Here is a 19,943-nt window from a genome sequence, read left to right as displayed (position 1 = left end):
TCATAGTACTATTATCAAACCACCTTAATCAGAATATAGATAGTTAGAGATATATAGATAGAGAGAGAGAGATAGACAGATAGATAGATAGATAGATAGATAGATAGATAGATAGATAGATAGATAGATAGATAGATAGATAGATAGATAGAATGCATCAAGTAGGGCCTCCTGGCATTTGCAGACTACAATAAACACTGAAATCTTTCTAACACCACCACAGCTACCAAATGGAAAAAAATATGTCATTATGAAATGGCTATGATATATGAAATTGAGAGGAAACATGAAGAAAAAAATACAGAGAGGAAGGAAATAGATAAGACGTGAAGTGCAGGTGAGTGAGACTAGTAAGGGAGCCGCAGACAGCCGGCACCTGCATTACCATTATCAGGGTTGGTAAACATCCTACTGGCACTGGAAACTGTCTTCCCAATATCAGCCAGGGAGCGAAGGTTGGATTTCTTGGTTTGATGTCGGTGCTTCCGGAGCAAAGTATAGGTTACCTTGTCCTTAAGGTCAGGTTTCAAAAGGCCAGTTTCAATCTGATGGTCAACAATCATTTCTGATACAAAAACAAAGCAAAAGAAAGAAAGAAAAATTAAACTCAACCACAAGACAATAAAGTTTTACTCTAAGTTTATGGATGCCTTCCTCAAATTCATTATCAATACACTGCTTTCCTAATTTCCAACTTTCCACTTTCTGTAAGAGTAAAGGAAGGCGCATACTGTCATTAATAAGAGAGTTATAAACATTTCACTATTTTTGGTGCATTTCAAAAGGAACAAGGTCTTGTTCATTTCTTGGTATTGTTTACTTTTTCAACCTCAGTTAATAGTCAATTTGCAAAATCATATTCTTCTACACAGTAAATCAGTAATATATATTTTTCAACAAATTATAAAAACAATATCTTAAAGTTTCATGTTCTTTATGATAGAAAGTGACCCAAAGATATAAATTATAAAACAACTTGCAGAGAATAAGAGAATTATAAAGTAGGCATTTTACTGATTGTTAACTCTTTCTACAAAATTATTCTAATAGGATAAAGAAAATAACACCTTGTCATATATTAGGTTATTTGAAGGTCAATCAACCCAGTGAAAGAGGAAAGATTAAACTATTCTTCAGTCTTTATTAAGGGAAGTTTATTCTTCTTATTTAGAACCAATTAAACCTTTCCAGTTTAGTTCGTCATTTCAAAATATGACCTCACCAGATTTTTCTCATAAAATTAAGTACTAAATAAAGATTAACTTCCATAAGTTTTATATTTTATCCCCCAAAATAAAATTTCTTTTAGCATTTTTTTAAAGTTTTAACTAAAAATTAAAACTACAATTTTTTTTTTTTACAAAAGTTGCTCCTTGAATATCTGAAGAACAAGTTTTAGTGGGTGGGAAATAGTACAGCAGTTAGGGTGGATGCCTCACATGTGCCAAATCCAGGTCTGCTTCCCAGCACCACGTGGTACCCACCCCAAGCACCACGAGGCACAACTCTGAAGGTCACCAGCACTGGGGAATCTGGGGAATCTCACTGCCCGGGGACGAAGCAGTACCACATCCTCAAGTCACATCCTCAAGCCATTGCACTGAATCCCTGCCCTGCAGGCTGAAGATCACCAGTGAGGCCATCAGACCTTCAAAGAACTGCCTGAATTTAATATAATATAATTTTTAATATAAAACAAAAATTCTCCTTTCAGAAGTCATATGTCAGCAGTATGACATAAATGTAGTCCATGCATCCTGTTACATGGCAGATCATCATGTGTCCAGAATGAAGCTTAGAATTGTGCGATTTGCAATGGCAGGAGATCCAGCCTCACAGTAGTCAGGTAGCAATTCTGTCCGCTGCCTGGTCAATGGCTCACCTGCCGACCTTTTCAGGTACAAGGCTGCATCTAGCACACTTCAATCTCTTCCCCTTGGCCCAACTTCTCAGTGTTCAAAAGTGGAAAAGAGAATTCCTTCTTTTCCAAAAGTTAAACAAGACAACTGATGGGCTTTGGTAGGTCGCAGCATCTCACACGTATGCTCATGTCTTCATAAAAAGAAGTTACAGAGATGCAAGGGGTTCTATTCTAGCATACACACTCCTCTCCATGTCTCATCTTCATTTTACAGCCAGCACACATCCAACTGGTTTCACAGACTCCAGCTAGAAACCAATCATTTCGTGGTGTAGTGGTGTGCAATCAATGACTGGGAAGCCAAGCAGAATCTGAATCTAGGATTCCCTATCACAAATCTAACACAGGTGCTGTAAGTGTCACATAGCCCCGAGCCACTGGGTAGGGAGGTTGGACAAGGCAGGAAAAGTTTCTCCCACAGGAATGTTTTGTTTGAGAGTAGCCTTCAGCTCTGAGTATTTTTTAACTCCACCAACCATACTCAGTAAAGCTATCAAAACTGATCTTGTAATTAGAATTATCCGTGTTCCACAGTAAAATAATTAGATGCTAGAGAGAACAACCCCCTTGCTTTCCCTTTAAGTTGAGCACAATATGGAAAGTCCATTTTACAGAAGAACCATAAAAATAAACAGTCCCAACATATCTGCTAAAAGTGTTATCAAACTCCTACTCTAATTCCAGGGTAGTGGATTAAAGCGTTTCTTATCTGCCCTTCCTGGCAGGGCCTCCCTTCATCTTGCCCTCCCTCATAATCTCAAACCAATCCCTACACATTCACAGCCGGCCCTCTGTTACTAATACCTAAAAAATCACCAGTTAGAACAGGTTAAAACTTCTGTGTGGCTTATGTCCTTCATTAAGTTTCTTTAAAAGTGGCCCACGTAACAGGGAATTCTTTAAGCATGAGCTACCAAACCCTTGAAGGAAAATGGGGGCAGCAACATTTCACAGCTACTCTGGAATTATGCCTTCAGTGTTCAAAGTCCCACAGATGCCACCAATTGGGAGAGAATGTGCCAACTGTAGATGAAGCAGAGTTGAAAGGAGCCTCAGGAAGCATCAAGTTTGACCTCCTGTTATGCAGACCAAAAAAGAGAAGGCAAGAGAAGCGACTTGCTTGCAGATATAGGCTAATTAGTGGCAACACTGTCCCAAATAAAACCATGTTTTCTGACTCACAGACTTTCTTCCCTATAACATAATAGTTTGTGTTCTTTAAAAGAGAAGCTCCCTGTATCTCACAATGATTCACTAAAAAATAAATAAATAAATAAATAAATAAATAAAACGAAAGCTCTATATCAAAAAAAAAATTAAAAATCTGCACATAAGCAGGCTTTTGCAAACCAAGATAAAGTTGATCATGCAACAGGGATAGGGAAAAAGGGCTAACAGCAATGAACGTAACAAAAACATTCACAAAAGAAATGCATTTAACTTTAAAATGGATAATTTGAATAGACTTAGATAAATATAATCAGTTATGAGGTATTGATTAATCTGTCAAAACCAGACTTCATTCCCGGCTGTGTGCAAGGCAGGGAGCATAAACCAGTTTGTGTAAAGATGGTGGCAGGGATAACCAGTGTACACATTCTGGAGACCAGTCAGGTAAAGGTAGCGTGAGACTCTTAAGACTGGGAGGTAGCTCAAAGGGCTCATGCCTTGCATGCAATGGTCTCACCACTGTACGGTCTCCCATGCACCACCTTGTATGGTTCTAAACATTTCCCAACACAACTAGGCCGAAGAACCAAGTCTGAGAGCCATAATGCCAGGCCAACTGCCACCAGGTTCCCGAGTTCCCTTACCCCAAAAAGCAAACAAACAAAACCCCTAATATGGTCAAAACCCTTTGCATATGTCACCATTAAAAAATGAAATTACACTGGTGGATGGATGGGTGTTTGATCATTGTGTGATTATAACTCAAACATGAAAAACTGGAACTATATCTCACTGTGATTCAATAAAATAAATTTTTTAAAAAAATTAAACAATAAATAAAAAATGAAATTGAAGAAATAAGCAATGAAATAAGCAATATCACAAAAGTATAACAAAACAAGCTTGTTCTTCACAATAAAAACTGGATGACAACTTAATTGTCCAATATTAGATAAATATTTGGCAGAGATGGAAATGTTTATATTCATTTTAGTGATATGAAAAGATACTCCTTTTTTAATTAAAAATGACAGATTAACTTGCTGTAGAATATCCCGTTTTGCAAAATAAATTACATACAGAGTATCCACATGCATAGGCCAATATGCACTGAAAAAATTCTGCAGGAGAGCTCAAAAACTAAAGGAGCAGATATTTTGATTTTTGTGTGTCATGTTGTTCTGGATTATTCTTAAATGCGCACATTCATTTGCGATGTATTTTGAAGTATATTACCATTTTGACAGTATAAAAGGTATAAAAAGCAAGAAACAACATAACAACCACATCTGCCAACATGCACAGTTCAGGAATGCATTAAATATAGAATTGAGAATTCCAAAAGTAGAGCTACATTTTCCTAATTCATTTCTCTTCACAAGAAAATACCTGAAACAGCTTATAATTTTTAACTTAGGATGGGAAGAGAACTACCAGGCAGTTCTGCCTTTAAATGTGAATGAAACTCATTGAATGTGGAAGTATGATGATGGTGGTAATAATAAAACCTTCAAAATGATCCATGAAAATGATGTGTTATCCTTGATAATAGTCTAAAGACACATTTTTCTATTAGCATTCAGCAGCAGTTCTTATGGAAGAAAACAGATAGATATCCAGAGGAGAATCAGTGCTGGGCTGATGTTTAAATGTAGGTGTGTGAAGCTAACAGCTGTGAAAACAGCTGTGCAGACAGTTGCACAAGGTTCGAGACTCCACGTGGATGCAACTTTGCTTTTGCAGAGGGGGATGACCCCGAGGCAAGCCACTGGAAAGTAGCAGGTGAGCTGCAGAGAGCATAGGAGCTATTGTTTGATGTCATCAACTATGTTTTTTATATATAACCACAGTCAGCCTTCAACTTCTTTCATTTGGTTGAGCCCAAATTGAGGTGCAGGGAAGGAACCTTTAAAGACTAAGCCATACATAATTTTAACTCTGAATTATCACCATGATTCAGGGCAAAACTGCACCAGTTGCTCCTCTGCTAGAAAAAGATCTTTTTAATAACCAAATAATGACAGTAACTCTCCCAGTTGCCATGACATCTTCTGGCATTAGGATGAAACAAGCGCTTTGTCTTTCTTTCACGTTTTAAACCTGGTATAATTTGTTTTGAATTGGGATTTTTAAGTATTTCTCTCAGATCATTACATTCTTTGAAACAAGCCCTTCTCACCCACTGCTATAAACCTGTTTCTCTCTCATTTATTTATTTATTTATTTATTTATTTATTTATTTTTGCTGTTTTGCTTGTCATGCATGTTATTTATTTGTCTCTGAGTTGTTTTCCCGTACTATTGCCTTCAGGAAGGTAGCGCTGTCTCTCGGACTGTTTGCCCAGCAGCTGTACAGCAAACATCTCTGAGTGCTGATACTGAAAAATCATCTGGTATCTGGTGGTGGGCCAGGAGACAGCACAGCATGGTGCATGCTAGCCTGGACCTGAGCGGGATTTATTCCCAGCACCCCTGGGCACCCCTAAATGGTCTGGGTATCTCCAGCAGCATTGCATCCTAGCACTGAACCCCTGGCCCAGCTCGCCACAAGCTGCCCCTGGAGTCTCTGAGCACCATTTAGGAGCATTTTTTAAAGAGTGATGTGATTGTCTAAAATGTAATGGCAATGCATTTTAAAGCAAATGCATGGGAGCCAGAGAAGAGTCTACTGCAGATAACTGAAAAAAATTTAAAAGTTAAAGAATGTAAAATGTATGATAAACCCATGTTAAATGTATTTAATACAAAACTTCTCTAGTCATTAGTTGAGGGGGCTCTGAAAAAGTGTGGGAGTCTGCCTTTTAGCACAAGAGAAGCGTCTGTGACAACACCTGAAGGGCGTCTGAGGCTCTTCCTGGTACCAATGATCCTGAACACCATCAGCCGAAAAATCCAACTACGTAATTCAACTTTAACTTTTTGGATTCTTTTTAGCCTGTCTCAGAGACAGAAAAGGGAATGTTACATTTTCCCACACCCTTCAGTAGACTTACTACTGTTTATCAAATTCCTGTACACCTCAATCACTGGGCCCTCAAGTCTTATTAGGTAGAGGTAGAAAGATCTTGATAAATTAATTTAAATCCATTTAGGTTACAGTTCAATCCATTAAACCCATTTAGTTACATTGAAATCCACATGGAAGTACATGACATTAAGACCTGGTTTCTTCATATAATTCTCACAACAGCCTGAGATGCTCCATCCCAGTTCTTGATTTAGCGTGTTCCCCTTCATTCTGATTTCATAGATGAGGAAACTGACATTGCCAAAAAGTTAAGTACCACACCGTGGCCATGGTAAAACACAATGGTAGAAGAAAATTTTCATCAGTCTCCCCAGATGTTAAATCCATGATTCTTTCAATGGACACCATTCTCCTGGAATGAACATAAAATCTGTCCCAAAGAGTAAGTAAGCATACTCTAACACCCACCAAACCCAGGGCTCAGTGAAATGAATATCAAACAGTAGAATTTCAGATAATAATAATGGACTGAGATAGGTTGGAACTTTTTTTAATGTACTTTTTTTGAAAGTTTTTACTTCTTATTGAAAGACCACGAGATACACAGTTACAAAGTTGTTCATGATTTAGTTTCATTCAATGTTCCAACAACCATCCCTTCACCAGTGTACATTTCACACCACCAATGTCCCCAGTTTCCCTCCCACCATTCCTGACCCCAACCTGCCTCTACTGCAGGCACCCCCTTTCCTTTTGGGCATTATGGTTTGCATGACAGTACTGAAAGGTTATCACATTTGTTCCTTTACCTACTTTCAGCATCCAATTCTGATCCAGAGTGATCGTTTCCAACTATCATTATCATAATTGTCCCTTCTCTATCCTAACTGCCCTCACCCCCAACCCTTGAGGCAAACTTCCAACCATGGACCAGTCCTCAAGCCCTTGTTTCTACTGTCCTTGGGTATTAGTCTCATATTATGTTTTCTTATAGCCCACAAATGAGTTGCAATAATCCTGTCTGTCCTTCTCTTGAATCATTTCACTCAGCATGATATTCTCTATGTCCATGCAGTTATAAGTGGATTTCATGACTTCATTTTTCCTGGTGACTGCATAGTGTTCCATTGTGTAGATGTACCATAATTTCTTTATCCAGTCGTCTGTTCCTGGGCACTCGGGTTATTTCCAGATTCTGGCTCTTATGAATAGTGCTCCAATGAACATAGAAGTGCAGATGGTTTTCCAAAAGTAGAAAGAGTTGGGGAAATTGTCTGACATAGAGGCAGGGACAGGGTTGGGATGGGACGGGGGCTAGGGGGACCTTCCAGGGGAATACTGGGGACATTGGTGGTAGAAAATGTGCACTGCTGGAGGGATGGGTGTTCAGTCATTGTATGACTGAAACTCAAACATGAAAGCTTTGCAACTGTATCTCATATAGGTGATTCAATAAAATTAAAAGTAAAAATTTTTTAAATATTTCAGAAAAAGAGCATTCATTTGCTTATGGAAGATAAAAAGCTTGTTTTAGTATCTGAGTGTATAGAGAATCAATTTTCAGCTATAAAAATCATGTGCACTAAAATGTGTTGACATCAAAAAATTAAAAAGTGCAGATGGTTTTTCTTCCGTGAGCTTTTGGGCTCCTGAGGTATATTCCCAGAAGTGGCATTGCTGAGTCTTATGGAAGCTCAATTTTCAGTTTCTCGAGGGCTGTCCATATAGTTTTCCAAAAAGGCTGGACCATTCAGCCTTCCGACCAACAGTGAATGAGAGTCCCTTTCTCCTCACATCTGCCAGCACTGGTTGTTCTTGTTCTTTATGATGTGTGCCAGTCTTCATGGTGGGAGATGATATCTTGTTGTTTTGATTTGCATCTCTCTGATGATTAGTGATGTAGAGCATTTTTTCATGTGCCTTTTGACCATTTTGTATTTCTTCTTTGAGGAAGTTTCTGTTAATTTCTTCTCCCCAGTTTTTGATGGCGTTGGATGTTTTTTCTTCTAAAGTTCTATCAGATTCTTAAATATCTTGAGTATCAATCCCTTATCTTATGGGTATTGGGTAAATAATTTTTCCCACTCCATGGATTGTCTTTGTATCTTGGTCACCATTTCTTTTGAGGTACAAAAGCTTCTTAGGTTAATGAAATCTCATTTGTTTATCTCTGCTTCCACTTGCTTGATCGGTAGTGTTTCAGCGTTAAAAATGCCTTTAGTTGCAATGTCATGGAGGGTTCTGCCTACGTTTTTCCCCATGTATCTTATAGATTCCTCGGAAATCTATAAGGACTGGAGTGAAAGCACAGTGGGTAGGGAGTTTGCCTTGCACGCAGCCAACCTTGGTTCGATTCCTCTGTCCCTCTCGGAATGCCCGGCAAGCTACCGAGAGCATCCTGCCCCCACGGCAGAGCCTGGCAAGCTACCCATGGTGCATTCAATATGCCAAAAGCAATAACAAAAAAGTCTCACAATGGAGACATTACTGGTGCCCACTCAAGCAAATCAGTGAAAAATGGGACCACAGTGCTACAGGTTGCTAGGGGATGAATAGATTTATAAGCAGAACAACTTATAGATTCAGGTCTGATATTGAAGTATTTTAATCCATTTTGATCTCCCTTTTTTTCCTGGCAATAGAAAGAGGTCTGAGTTTATTTTCTGGCATGTAGCTCCCCAGTTTTTCCAGCATCACTTGTTGAAGAGTCTTCCCTTACTCACTTCATATTTCTTGCTCCTATATCAAAGATTAATGATCATATATTTGAGGGTCTGTGTCAGGATATCAAATTCAATTCCACTGATCTGCAGGTCTGTCTTTATTCCAATACCATGCTGTTTTAATTACTATCTCTTGGTAGTACAGTTTGAAGTTGGCGAAGGTGATGCCTCTCATCTTCTTTGTCCCAAGGACTGCCTTAGCTATTCATGTGGCTTTATGGTAAAACTTTTCTAATATAGGAAACTTTCTGGTGATCCTTAGAACACAACATTTTTCTCTAGACTACGAATAGACTGCCTAGACCCAAGTTAAAGTTCTCTTTCACCCTGCAACTAAGTACTTCTGGCTTATTTTTCAACTTCTCCAATCTCGGTTTTTTTGAGGAGGTAGTGGTGCTCAGGACTTACTCCTGATTCTAAGGGGGGGGACTCCTGGTGGTGCTCAGACACCATGGTGCCAGGGATTGAAAGAGGATGTCCATATACAAGGCAAGCGCCTTAACCTCATACTGTCTCTATGGTCTATTTCTTTCTTTTTAATTTAAAGAATTAATAATATATTATAGCTTACAGTAGCATCAGAGTCATTACTTTGTAGTTGTGGAGCTACTCATACATCTTTGAGTCCAGACTAATTCTTTGTTTTTGAGCAGGGGAGGTGAAGTAGGGTTATATTTGGCAGTGCTCTGAATTCTGTGTGCAGAGGAAATGTCTGAAAGTGCCTGGGGGACCACATGCAGGGTGGGGAAATCAAACCAGGATCATCCACATTCAGGGTAACCTCTAAAATAGCTATCCAGCCTTAGATTAGATCTTTATAGGAACAAAAAAATTCTAATTTTCACAGAAAACAGAATTGATTTTAAATAAACATGATTTTTTTTTATATTGTAGCCTTTCTTGCAAATTTTAACAAATAGTGGGAGGTGTGAGGAATTAAACACAAAAACAATCTTTAGTTTTTCTTTGTAGCTGAGCTCCACTTTTCCCTGAGGACAATAATCCAAGATCTCGCCTCAACTATCAAAAGTCCATTTTCAGCCTCTTCTGCCTTGTCAAATGTGAAATTTCTATGTAGAGGAGTATTTCCTACATGATGTTTTACCCATCTATGTGGATAGGAGCTTGTAAGTTACCTCATTTACCCAGAAGTAGACTTGGAAATGTAACTCCAGGGCTTGAGCTACACATGGTGCAAGCACATACGCCATGGTGAATGAGTGTGAAAACTAATTTCTTCTACCTAGTATCCTCACATTTGTCTTTTTATCTCTTCCACTTACAATTTAAGCAAAACCTTAGACAGGTAAAAAATATGGGACTTTTTTGCAAATCAAATACACTCTCTGAAGAACTGGATGCATATACTCTAGCTATTTTATGCGTGCATGCATGCATGCGTGTGTGTGTGTGTGTGCGTGTGCGTGTGTGTGTGTGTGTGTGTGATTTCTTCCAATATAAATGCTATAGCTTTGCACAAATGCCATAGACAAGCTTTCTATCTACAGATATCCAAAGAAATGTTGTGGTGTCTAAAACTACAAAGAAACTTTACACTGGAATCTTTCGTTTAGGCCACAATCCACCCTCGTCCCCACAAACTCAAGGCAGGCAGCCTGCAGGTCCTTTGGGAGACTGAGCTCATCTCTACAATTCTAGCGGCCAGCTGGTTATAGGTTTTCTTGTAAAACAAGTAAAACAACTTCACCAGGAAAAAGAAAAATCTTCAGTACATCTAGATATGAAATGGATATGGCAGTTTTGGCCAAGCTCTTGCTAGGAAATTAAAACAATTACAACTAGTTGGAATGTAGTGTTATATGTGCAATGTGTTCAACGTAATAAGTCAGACATCCAATGCACATAACACTTACTGCAAAATGGGCCAAAGATCCCACACCCCATAAAGCTCCCACACCCCATAAAGCTAAGTACCTGGCCAGAAGTTGTACTCAGTACCAACATGACCCAACTCAAACACTAAGGTATTTCTTGTGGCTCCTTTTCCCAGTGCAATCATTCTCTACACACAACTCAAGAGGCCCAGCTTCCACCTACAAAGTTTGCCCTCGCCCCTGAGCCTAGACTATTTTCCTTCTTAGAGAAGATTTAAATCCTCTTTTAGAGATTCTGAAAATAAGGTAGAGAAGCTCAGTGCAATATCCAAAGTGAAAAAAATTCTAAAAATCTTGCATTCAGATTTTTTTTTAATTTTATTGAATCACTGTGAGATAGTTTTTCAAGCTTTCATGTTTCGGTTACAATCACACAATGATCATACACCATGACCAAGTAGGATTCATCCCAGGGATGCAAGGATGGTTTAACATTCACAAATCAATCAACACAATTCATCATATCAATAAAAGAAATAATAAAAAAATATGATCATATCAATAGATGCAGAGAAAGCATTTGACAAGACCCAGCACCTGTTTATGATAAAAACTCTCAGCAAAATGGACATCGAAGGAACTTTTCTCGATATAGTCAAAGCCATCTACCACAAGCCCAAGGCAAGTATCATTTTCAATGGGGAAAAACTTGTGTTCAGATTTCCAGTCCAATATAACACAGAATAACTGTATGTTTATGCATGTTAATACCCCAAATGTTAATTTTATGTTAATCATTAAGAAAGTAGATGTAAATCTGAACAGACACATGATCACAGTTGCTGTTTTTTTCAAATGTGAACAAAGAGAATATTGAGAAGTAAAAGTGAATAAAACTATGCTAACATGTTAGCAATGGCTATAATCTGAAGGATGAAAAATAGCTAATTTTGTTTCTTCTAAATATTTGTCTGTATTTTGCAAAATTTTTACAATAACTCATGCTAGTTTTATCATGTTAAAAAGAGAATAAATACCATAGAATATACTGCTTTGTGGATACTGGATGTATGCTGGGAACGAATGGATTGGTAAATCTGAGGAAAGGATAAGAACTTAAACAGCATACTCACCCATCAACTGAGGGAGAGAAGAGGCCTCCCTGTCAAGCATGATGGATCCTTTCTCCATACATGTCCTCAGCTCAAATAAGCTATGAAGGGATAATGTGGCCACATGGGGCTTGCTCCATCTCTCTCCTCCCTGTTCCACTTTTTCTTCAAATTTAATCCACCTAGGAACATGAGATTAGTGAATAGCAATTAAAAGTGTTCTAACTGCCTCTGGAAATAGCAGCATCAAATTTTCCTCTCCACCCCCACCATCACAACCAAAATGTCTCCTCCATTTGTGGAGTCTTAAAAGCTAATTGTATCATTAATTACATTACCTTTATAAATACACCAGTCACTAAGCCGACCCTTCCTCTATTGTTAGAAAGAAAACAAGCTAAAAGGAGTCATTTGGTTTTATTTCTGTCTCTACATAACCATGAAATACCAAAGCACAATTATTTAACTGAATTTTTTACATAAGGTAGGCAAGAAAGCTTTTAAAAATTCTTCTGGGAAGAAGCTGCAATGTGCAAAAACAGTCACAATTGTGAAAATTCTGTTGTCACTTTACAAGGCAAGTTTATATAAGGTAATATTTAGCTGTGAACCAATATTTATCTTAAATATTTTTAAAATATAGTGTGTGAAGTGGCCAAATAAATACAGAATTTGTCTTAAGTGCTTAAAGAAGGCCAGTATGTGTTGCTACATCTTATTTTAATATCAGTTAGAAGACACAAGTTTTCCTCTCATTGAGATTTTAATAGAAGCTTTATTCTTTAAGTCTAACTTCACATGTGTTTAAAAATACACAAACTCAGTGAATGCATCTATTCTGATCACAGCAGATCTTGTATCAACCTTAGCTGAGGAACAAACCCCCTCTCGGGACTGAATGTTTCCCTGAGTCATAGACATTTTGATAACTTAGCAATACATAGCAATAAAAATAGCCTGATGGAATGGAGAGAAAGACTTATTTAACACTTTTTGTAGTCTATATATTCTACATACAAACTTTTCTTACACTGGAATAGAAAACCCACAAAAGTATCATCATGATTCAGAGCAAAAAGCTCCTTTCACTCACTTTAAACCTTCTGAAAGTATTGAAAAAGATAAAGACAGGACTTAAAAGAGGGGGTTAAAAATTGTTTTTCTAAATTCTTTACCCAATGGTTTAATGATTGAAAATGTTTTCCTAGAAAAGGCTAAACGCTCACCTAACTCACTAAAAGATGAGAACAAAGGGCAGAGATGAGAGGAAGCTCTACATAAAGTATTATTTATAGACTGCTCACCACCCCCAGAGGAAGAAAAAAAAAACACATTAGTAGAACTAAAAGTGAAAATAGATCAAGAGATCAGCAGCGGTGTCAAAGAAAAATTTGGAATTTTAATCAAGCTCAACACTCAAGTGATTCAAAGGATTTCAGCCATATCCAAAGGTTCTCTCTCCAAATTCTTCTCAAGAAGTCTATCCAGGCTAGAAAAGAAAATGGTGACATGCCAATGTTAACCTTATCCCAGTTCTTCATCAATTATCTTCCCTGAATCCCCTGCAAAATGTAGGCAGCTGATATTTTTATAATTTTATCACACAAGTTTATAGGCCACCGCCAAAGTTCCATAACTTCAGAACTGGACCATACTATTTCTACCAAAGTGACTGCAAAATATTACAAGAAAAAAACAAAACACATTTTTTGAAATGAAACACCGTGTGTGTGTGTGTGTGTGTGTGTGTGTGTGTGTGTGTGTGTGTAGTTCTTTGGTTTGATATGCTTTTACAATTAGAAATAGGAGGAAGTTTATAATTCAATATTACCCCATAGATTTATATAGATCTATGAAAATAATAAAAGACAACTAGTTATTTCAACAGTAATCATTTTATGGAGCACTTAACGTAAGTTACATTATTTTCATATACATATCATTTTTTCAAGTTTTTTCATAGAATCTCTAACCATATTTGTTGGTAAATGACAAATAAATTAAATTTATAGCCGTTCTAATTTATTGTTAAAAACAAGAATAAAAGAGAAAATGCCATAAAATATGAAACCAATATAGTTAGATACCATTATATCATCCAAAAGGAATGCGGTGACCCCTAATTTCTGTCCCTGAGAGTTCTAACTAGCTGATGAACTGTACCTTCAGTCACAGAATTTGCACCTACCAAGAATGACAGTGAACTCAGTGAAAGGGTGTGTTTGATATGGCCTTCATTTCCTCTTATCTTTACTAAATGGGTTCTCTTTTATTGATGCCATAAATCTACATTATCAAATCACTTTTTAAAAGAAAACTAGTATGTAATTATGACTCTCTTCTGCTCGTCTGCCATTATCCTCAGCAGTTCAAAAAAAAACCAAGTTTAAAAAAAAAAGCAAGTTTAATAAAAGTTTCTATTTTTTTAAAGGAGGAAAGCCAGCTCTTTTTGTGACCAAATCTTTCACTATATTCCTCTAATTTTTTTTATTTTAGGCAATCTAACTGGCCATAACTTTGAATAAGTTTTTTAAATGCATTTAGAAATCATACCAACTAGTTTAGATTTCTTTATGGAGATACACTATTTTCCCTTCTGAAATATACTAGCCTTTTAGGTCAAGATTTAATCATAAGTAAATGTAAATATAGTATCAGAAAGTTGGGGTTAGAGTGATAACTCAATCACTGAGCACATGCTTTGCATGCAGAAGAACCAAGTTCAGCCTCCAGCACTACATGGTCCTTAGTACTGTCTCGAGCAATTCTCAGGCACAGAGTTGAAATAAACCCTGGGCACTGCTAGATATGGACCCAAACTAAAAAAAAGTAAAAATTAAGTGAAAAATGACCAGTTCCCCCCATCAAAAAATGGGGCAAAGAAATGAACAGAAACTTTACCAAGGAAGAAATACGAATGGCCAAAAGGCACATGAAAAACTGCTCTACATCACTAATCATCAGAGAGATGCAGATCAAAACAACCACAAGATACCACCTCACACCACAGAGACTAGCACACATCCAAAAGAACAAAAGCAACCGCTGTTGGAGAGGATGTGGGGAGAAAGGGACCCTTCTTCACTGCTGGTGGGAATGCCGACTGGTTCAGCCCTTCTGGAAAACAATTTGGACGACTCTCAAAAAATTAGATATTGAATTCCCATTTGACCCAGCAATACCACTGCTGGGAATATATCCCAGAGAGGCAAAAAAGTACAATCGAAACAACATCTGCACATGTATGTTCATCGCAGCACTGTTTACAATAGCCAGAATCTGGAAAAAACCCGAATGCCCCAGAACGGATGACTGGTTGAGGAAACTTTGGTACATCTATACAATGGAATACTATGCAGCTGTTAGAAAAAAGGAGGTCAAGAATTTTGTAGTTAAGTGGATGGGCATGAAAAGTTTCATGCTGAGTGAAATGAGTCAGAAAGAGAGAGACAGACATAGAAAGATTGCACTCATCTATGGTATATAGAATAACAGAGTGGGAGACTAACACCCAAGAACTGTAGAAATAAGTACCAGGAGGTTGACTCCATGGCTTCGAGGCTGGCCTCACGTTCCGGGGAAAGGTCAACTCAGAGAAGCGATCACCAACTACATTGTAGTCGAAGGCCATGTGGGGGAAGGGAGTTGCGGGCTGAATGAGGGCTAGAGACTGAGCACAGCGGCCACTCAACACCTTTATTGCAAACCACAACAGCTAATTAGAGAGAGAAAACAGAAGGGAATGCCTTGCCACAGTGGCAGGGTGGGGTGGGGGGGAGATGGGATTGGGGAGGGTGGGAGGGACACTGGGTTTACGGGTGGTGGAGAATGGGCACTGGTGAAGGGATGGGTTCCCAAACTTTGTATGAGGGAAGTATAAGCACAAAAGTGTATAAATCTGTAACTGTACCCTCACGGTGATTCTCTAATTAAAAATAAATAAATAAAAAAAAATGACCAGTTCCTTCAGATCTATATTCCTAAAGGATAAGTATTACATCATAGTTCAGTTTAGCATGTACTTTACTTTTAATTCTGGACATATTGAATATTGTGATGATGGGTTCCATAGCAAAGCTAATAGCATAAAGGGAACTCTAGTATGATGAGGACTAACTTCCTTTGAAATGTACTGCTCTCATTCTTCAAGGAACTGATTACACTTTTAACATATGCTTTCAAACATGTAGTATCGTCTGCCTTTCTAAACATAATGCTTGCAGATAGTATCATTCAAAATTTGCACATGTTGTGTCTATATTCCTCATATACTCATATACAAGGGCAAATTTGAAGGAAAAAAATCATAAAAACTACTCAATCCAAATCAAAATCCATTAAAGAAAAGGCTATGGCAAAGGTATCAAAGTTCAGTCTAAGTTCCTGTGAATTGGTAAAGGTGCTTTATAACCATATAATTATATTTTTTTTAAACAGGCATTTTTACTTAAAAAATGTACTAAAAGCCCCTATCAATCTTTCATACTAACTATGAATAGCCTTATATGTGCAATAATTTCCAACTTTTCTTTTGTCTTGGTACTTGACATGTTATAGGAAAATTAATTTCAGAGACTGCCTTTCTAAATGTTTGCAACTACATAATTGCTGTAACCTTGGAGGAGGAGTTTACTAGGTGAAGTTTATTTATACCAAGGTCTTAGAAGAATAATGATAAAGTACATTGCAGTTTAACATACTTTGTGTGCCTGCCAACCAAATAAAATTTCACTCTTTTGTTGAAGAAACTGAAAGCCCACTGGGAGTCACTGAATTTTGCAATTTTCCAATCATATGATTTAAAATAATTAAGAAAAGACAGGACCTCTAACTCTAAACCATGTCATTTTTGGAGTGGAAAATAAACATGACCTTCGCACTAGAATATAATCCAACTGAATAAAATGATTAGAATAATAATGAATTTCCTGAAAAATGCGTCATCATATATTTAAAAAGCCAATGGTAGTATATACTTGGGATAAATGATGTTTAAAGAGAATTTTTACATTTCTGGATCAACAATAGATGCAAAACAATGTATATAACTATATAGGTGATTAAATTCCTTTTTATCTCTATCTTTTTTCTTACAACATTAAATAAATAAACTTAGTCTAAAAAAATGTTCTGCACTCATCCAGTGAAAAGAAAGAAGTCCCTTTCCAAATCATGAGAGTATAAGCACATGCTTGTTTGTTATAACTATGCCCTGAAATCAGATTTTCCAGAGGTAGGTCAGGTCAGTCTTTCAAACAGAAATAAAAATCAATGTTATTTTGTGTCATCCCAGTTAGGGTGAAACATCAATGGCCATTTCCTTCGTTGACTTGTTATGTTTGTGGTAACTAGTGCTAACTTTCCCTTTTTTCAACAGTAAAACTTTCATCAAGTCGGGGGGGGGTGATTTTTTAAAAAACTGATGTCATTATTTTACATTATGGTATTTTAGGGGTTTATCCTCTGTACGTGTCTAAGATTCCCTATGTCCGTCATCAAAGTTCCAGCGCCATTCATGATCAAAAGGAATCCTTAATCATTCCTCATCCCCTTTCTCCACTTTTTACTGCTCCCCCAGTAAAACTAAGTGAAAACCAAGCCTAGGGGTTAGTTTTGTTTGTTTCTGTGAATCATTTTCCACGTAAGCTAAGATCACTGGTAATTGTCTTTCACTTCTTTACTTATTTCACTTCACAGAATCACTTGAAGTTACATCCATTTTGTCCCAAAAGGCAAGATGTTATCTTTTTCAAAAAGATAATGCTCAGCAGTCAGTGGAGGCACAGCATTCCACTGACAACACACATCACACCTGCTTTATCTAGTGCACTTAAATTGAATTTGAATTTGTACTTGAAGTGAGTTGGATTCAATACTCTGAATTTGCAAAGTATTGAAGTCTGTATTTTAGCCTTTGTGAATAGTGCTGCTATGAACATAAAAATGATGATATCCTTTTATACTGATATTTCCTTTTTTTTTGCAATTTCCATACCATTTTCTATAGAAGTTGTAGCAAATACATTCAGAGTTCCTTTTTCTTCACAGCCTCACCAACATTTGTTTCCAGTCTTTCAGATATAGGTCTGATTCTTGTGGGTGCAAGAAGATATCCCACTGGTTTTCACTCACATTACTCTAATAATAATTGATGGTGAGCTTTATTTTTAACATGTGTCTATGGGACATCTATATATCCTCTTTGGAAAAGTGTCTGCTCAGGTATTTTCCCTATTTTTATTAGACTGCTTGGTATTTTGCTGTTGTTGTAGTTGAACTGTGTGAGTTTTTCACATATTTTAGATATTAGTAGAACTAAAGTGATAGTAATGCTAAAACTCAATGCATGATAGTCTTGGTCAATTAATCATTAGTCAATTGAAAAGTCCATGTATCACTGTATCACTGCTATCCCGTTGCTCATCGATTCGCTCGAGCAGGCACCAGTAATGTTTCCACTGTGAGACTTGTTGTTACTATTTTTGGTATATCAAATATGCCACAGGTAGCTTGCCAGGCTCTGCCGTGAAGGCGGGATACTCTCGGTAGCTTGCCAGGCTCTCGAGAGGGATGGAGGAATTGAACCTGGGTTGGCCATGTGCAAGGCAAATGCCCTACCCGCTGTGCTCAAAGTATAGGGCATTAAAAGAGGTAAGAGATTGTATTCTGATGGGAGTATTAACTCACAGTGGAAATTACATTATGCTGGAAACATCTGCTGAATTTATTCTCTTTAGACTCACTTGTCAATCACATTTTACACAGAAAAACATTAAATTGTCAAATATATACCTTAACCAGAAAAATCTTGATACCACATCTTCATATATGAAATGTATCTCTTCTAAATGCTAACCTTTATTAATTTGAAAGATTTGAGATCTTTTACTTATTTTTTATACAAGTCTCAATGTAATAATCCTATCATGTCTGAAAACTAAACATCAAAAATGGTGTTCATAATTACTACAAAATATTCAAGGCAGGGATCAGAGAGACAGTACAGTGGGTAAGACACTTGCCTAGCAAGCATCTGGCCTGGGTTCAATTTGCAGCATCCCAGAAGTAATCTCTGAGCACAGAGTCCAGAATAAGTGCTTAGTATAACTGGGTGTGGCCCCAACACAAATAAATACATTTCAAAATAGGGCTTCTCACGGGAGGTATAAATAATCGAAAATCTAAATATTTCTAGAAACACAAGCACCTCCAAACCTGCAAACAAGACTTTGGAAGAGCAGCAATCTAAGAATCAAGCTTCTGTTTCTTTGTTCATTCATTCTATTAGCGTGTATTTTCTGTTTGTGGCCTGTGCTTCAGGCAGTTACAGACTCTAGAATATAACTGTAAACAAAACAACCAAAAATTCCTGTTCTCGTAGGATTTTCTTTAACTTCTTTGGGAAGGGGAAATAGCTTGATATAAAATATGCTAGACAGTAACAAGGGATAAGGACAAGAACTGTGAGATAAACAGCTGAGGTTTAGCTAAAAGAGTGTTTCAGACAGAGAAATATCAAGTGTGAGGTCCGTGACACAGGAGTATGACTGGCCAGTGATGGCCATACAGAGCAAACCTGAGGGAGAGATGTAAGAGGAAAGATCAAAGGAATCATGAAAGACAGTTCATGGGGCCATTTCAGGCAGGTACAGGGGAAGCAGACTTACTAGGATGTCTTTGAAATAATCTGGGAAAGAAATTATGGTAATTTGGATCAGGATTATGGCAATACTAAATCTGAGTAGAGAAGACAGTCTGATTATCTGACTATGCACAAGATAAAATTTGCAAATGGACTGTATCAGGGATACACAGAAAGACGGGAGTGAAAGATGTTAACGTTTCTAACTCGAGTGTCTTATGGGAATGGAGTGTCTTTTGGTGAGAGCTTTATAAGAACATATCTGAGGTGAGTTGAACAGAAACTCATTTTGGTACATGATATGCTGAGATGTCTATTAAACACTCACTTACTTGTTTTGTATATATGAAGAAAATCTAGAGAACTAGGTGCAAATGGCATCAAATTTCAGAATTCACTTAAAACTTCAAACATAAGTCCCCTCAGAGTCTTAATAGTTTATTCTGGGCAATTTGGGCCTAGCCATTACCTGTTGGTTACTCATACGGAGATGAATTATAACAGATTTCCAACTTTGGTGAAGAAATACTTCTAAGAAAGTACCATGTTTAGAACTGTTTCTAAGGCAGACA

At 37.3% G+C, this 19,943-nt stretch overlaps 1 protein-coding gene across 4 annotated transcripts in view; it reads right to left on the bottom strand.

Annotated features, from left to right (window-relative positions):
• Positions 1-19,943, bottom strand: part of SLC4A4 (solute carrier family 4 member 4) — a 389,797-nt gene that overhangs the window by 203,577 nt on the left and 166,277 nt on the right. For all 4 annotated transcript variants that reach the window (XM_055140936.1, XM_004617877.2, XM_004617876.2 and 1 more), the window contains 2 exons: positions 11,751-11,911; positions 386-565 (listed from right to left, as the gene is read on the bottom strand). In XM_055140936.1, the coding sequence (XP_054996911.1) occupies positions 386-565; positions 11,751-11,911 (341 nt within the window). The remainder of the gene's footprint in view (positions 1-385; positions 566-11,750; positions 11,912-19,943) is intronic.

Source organism: Sorex araneus, chromosome 5 (assembly GCF_027595985.1).
Source record: "Sorex araneus isolate mSorAra2 chromosome 5, mSorAra2.pri, whole genome shotgun sequence".
Classification (NCBI taxonomy): domain Eukaryota; kingdom Metazoa; phylum Chordata; class Mammalia; order Eulipotyphla; family Soricidae; genus Sorex; species Sorex araneus.
This window is presented reverse-complemented; position numbering and strand designations above follow the sequence as displayed.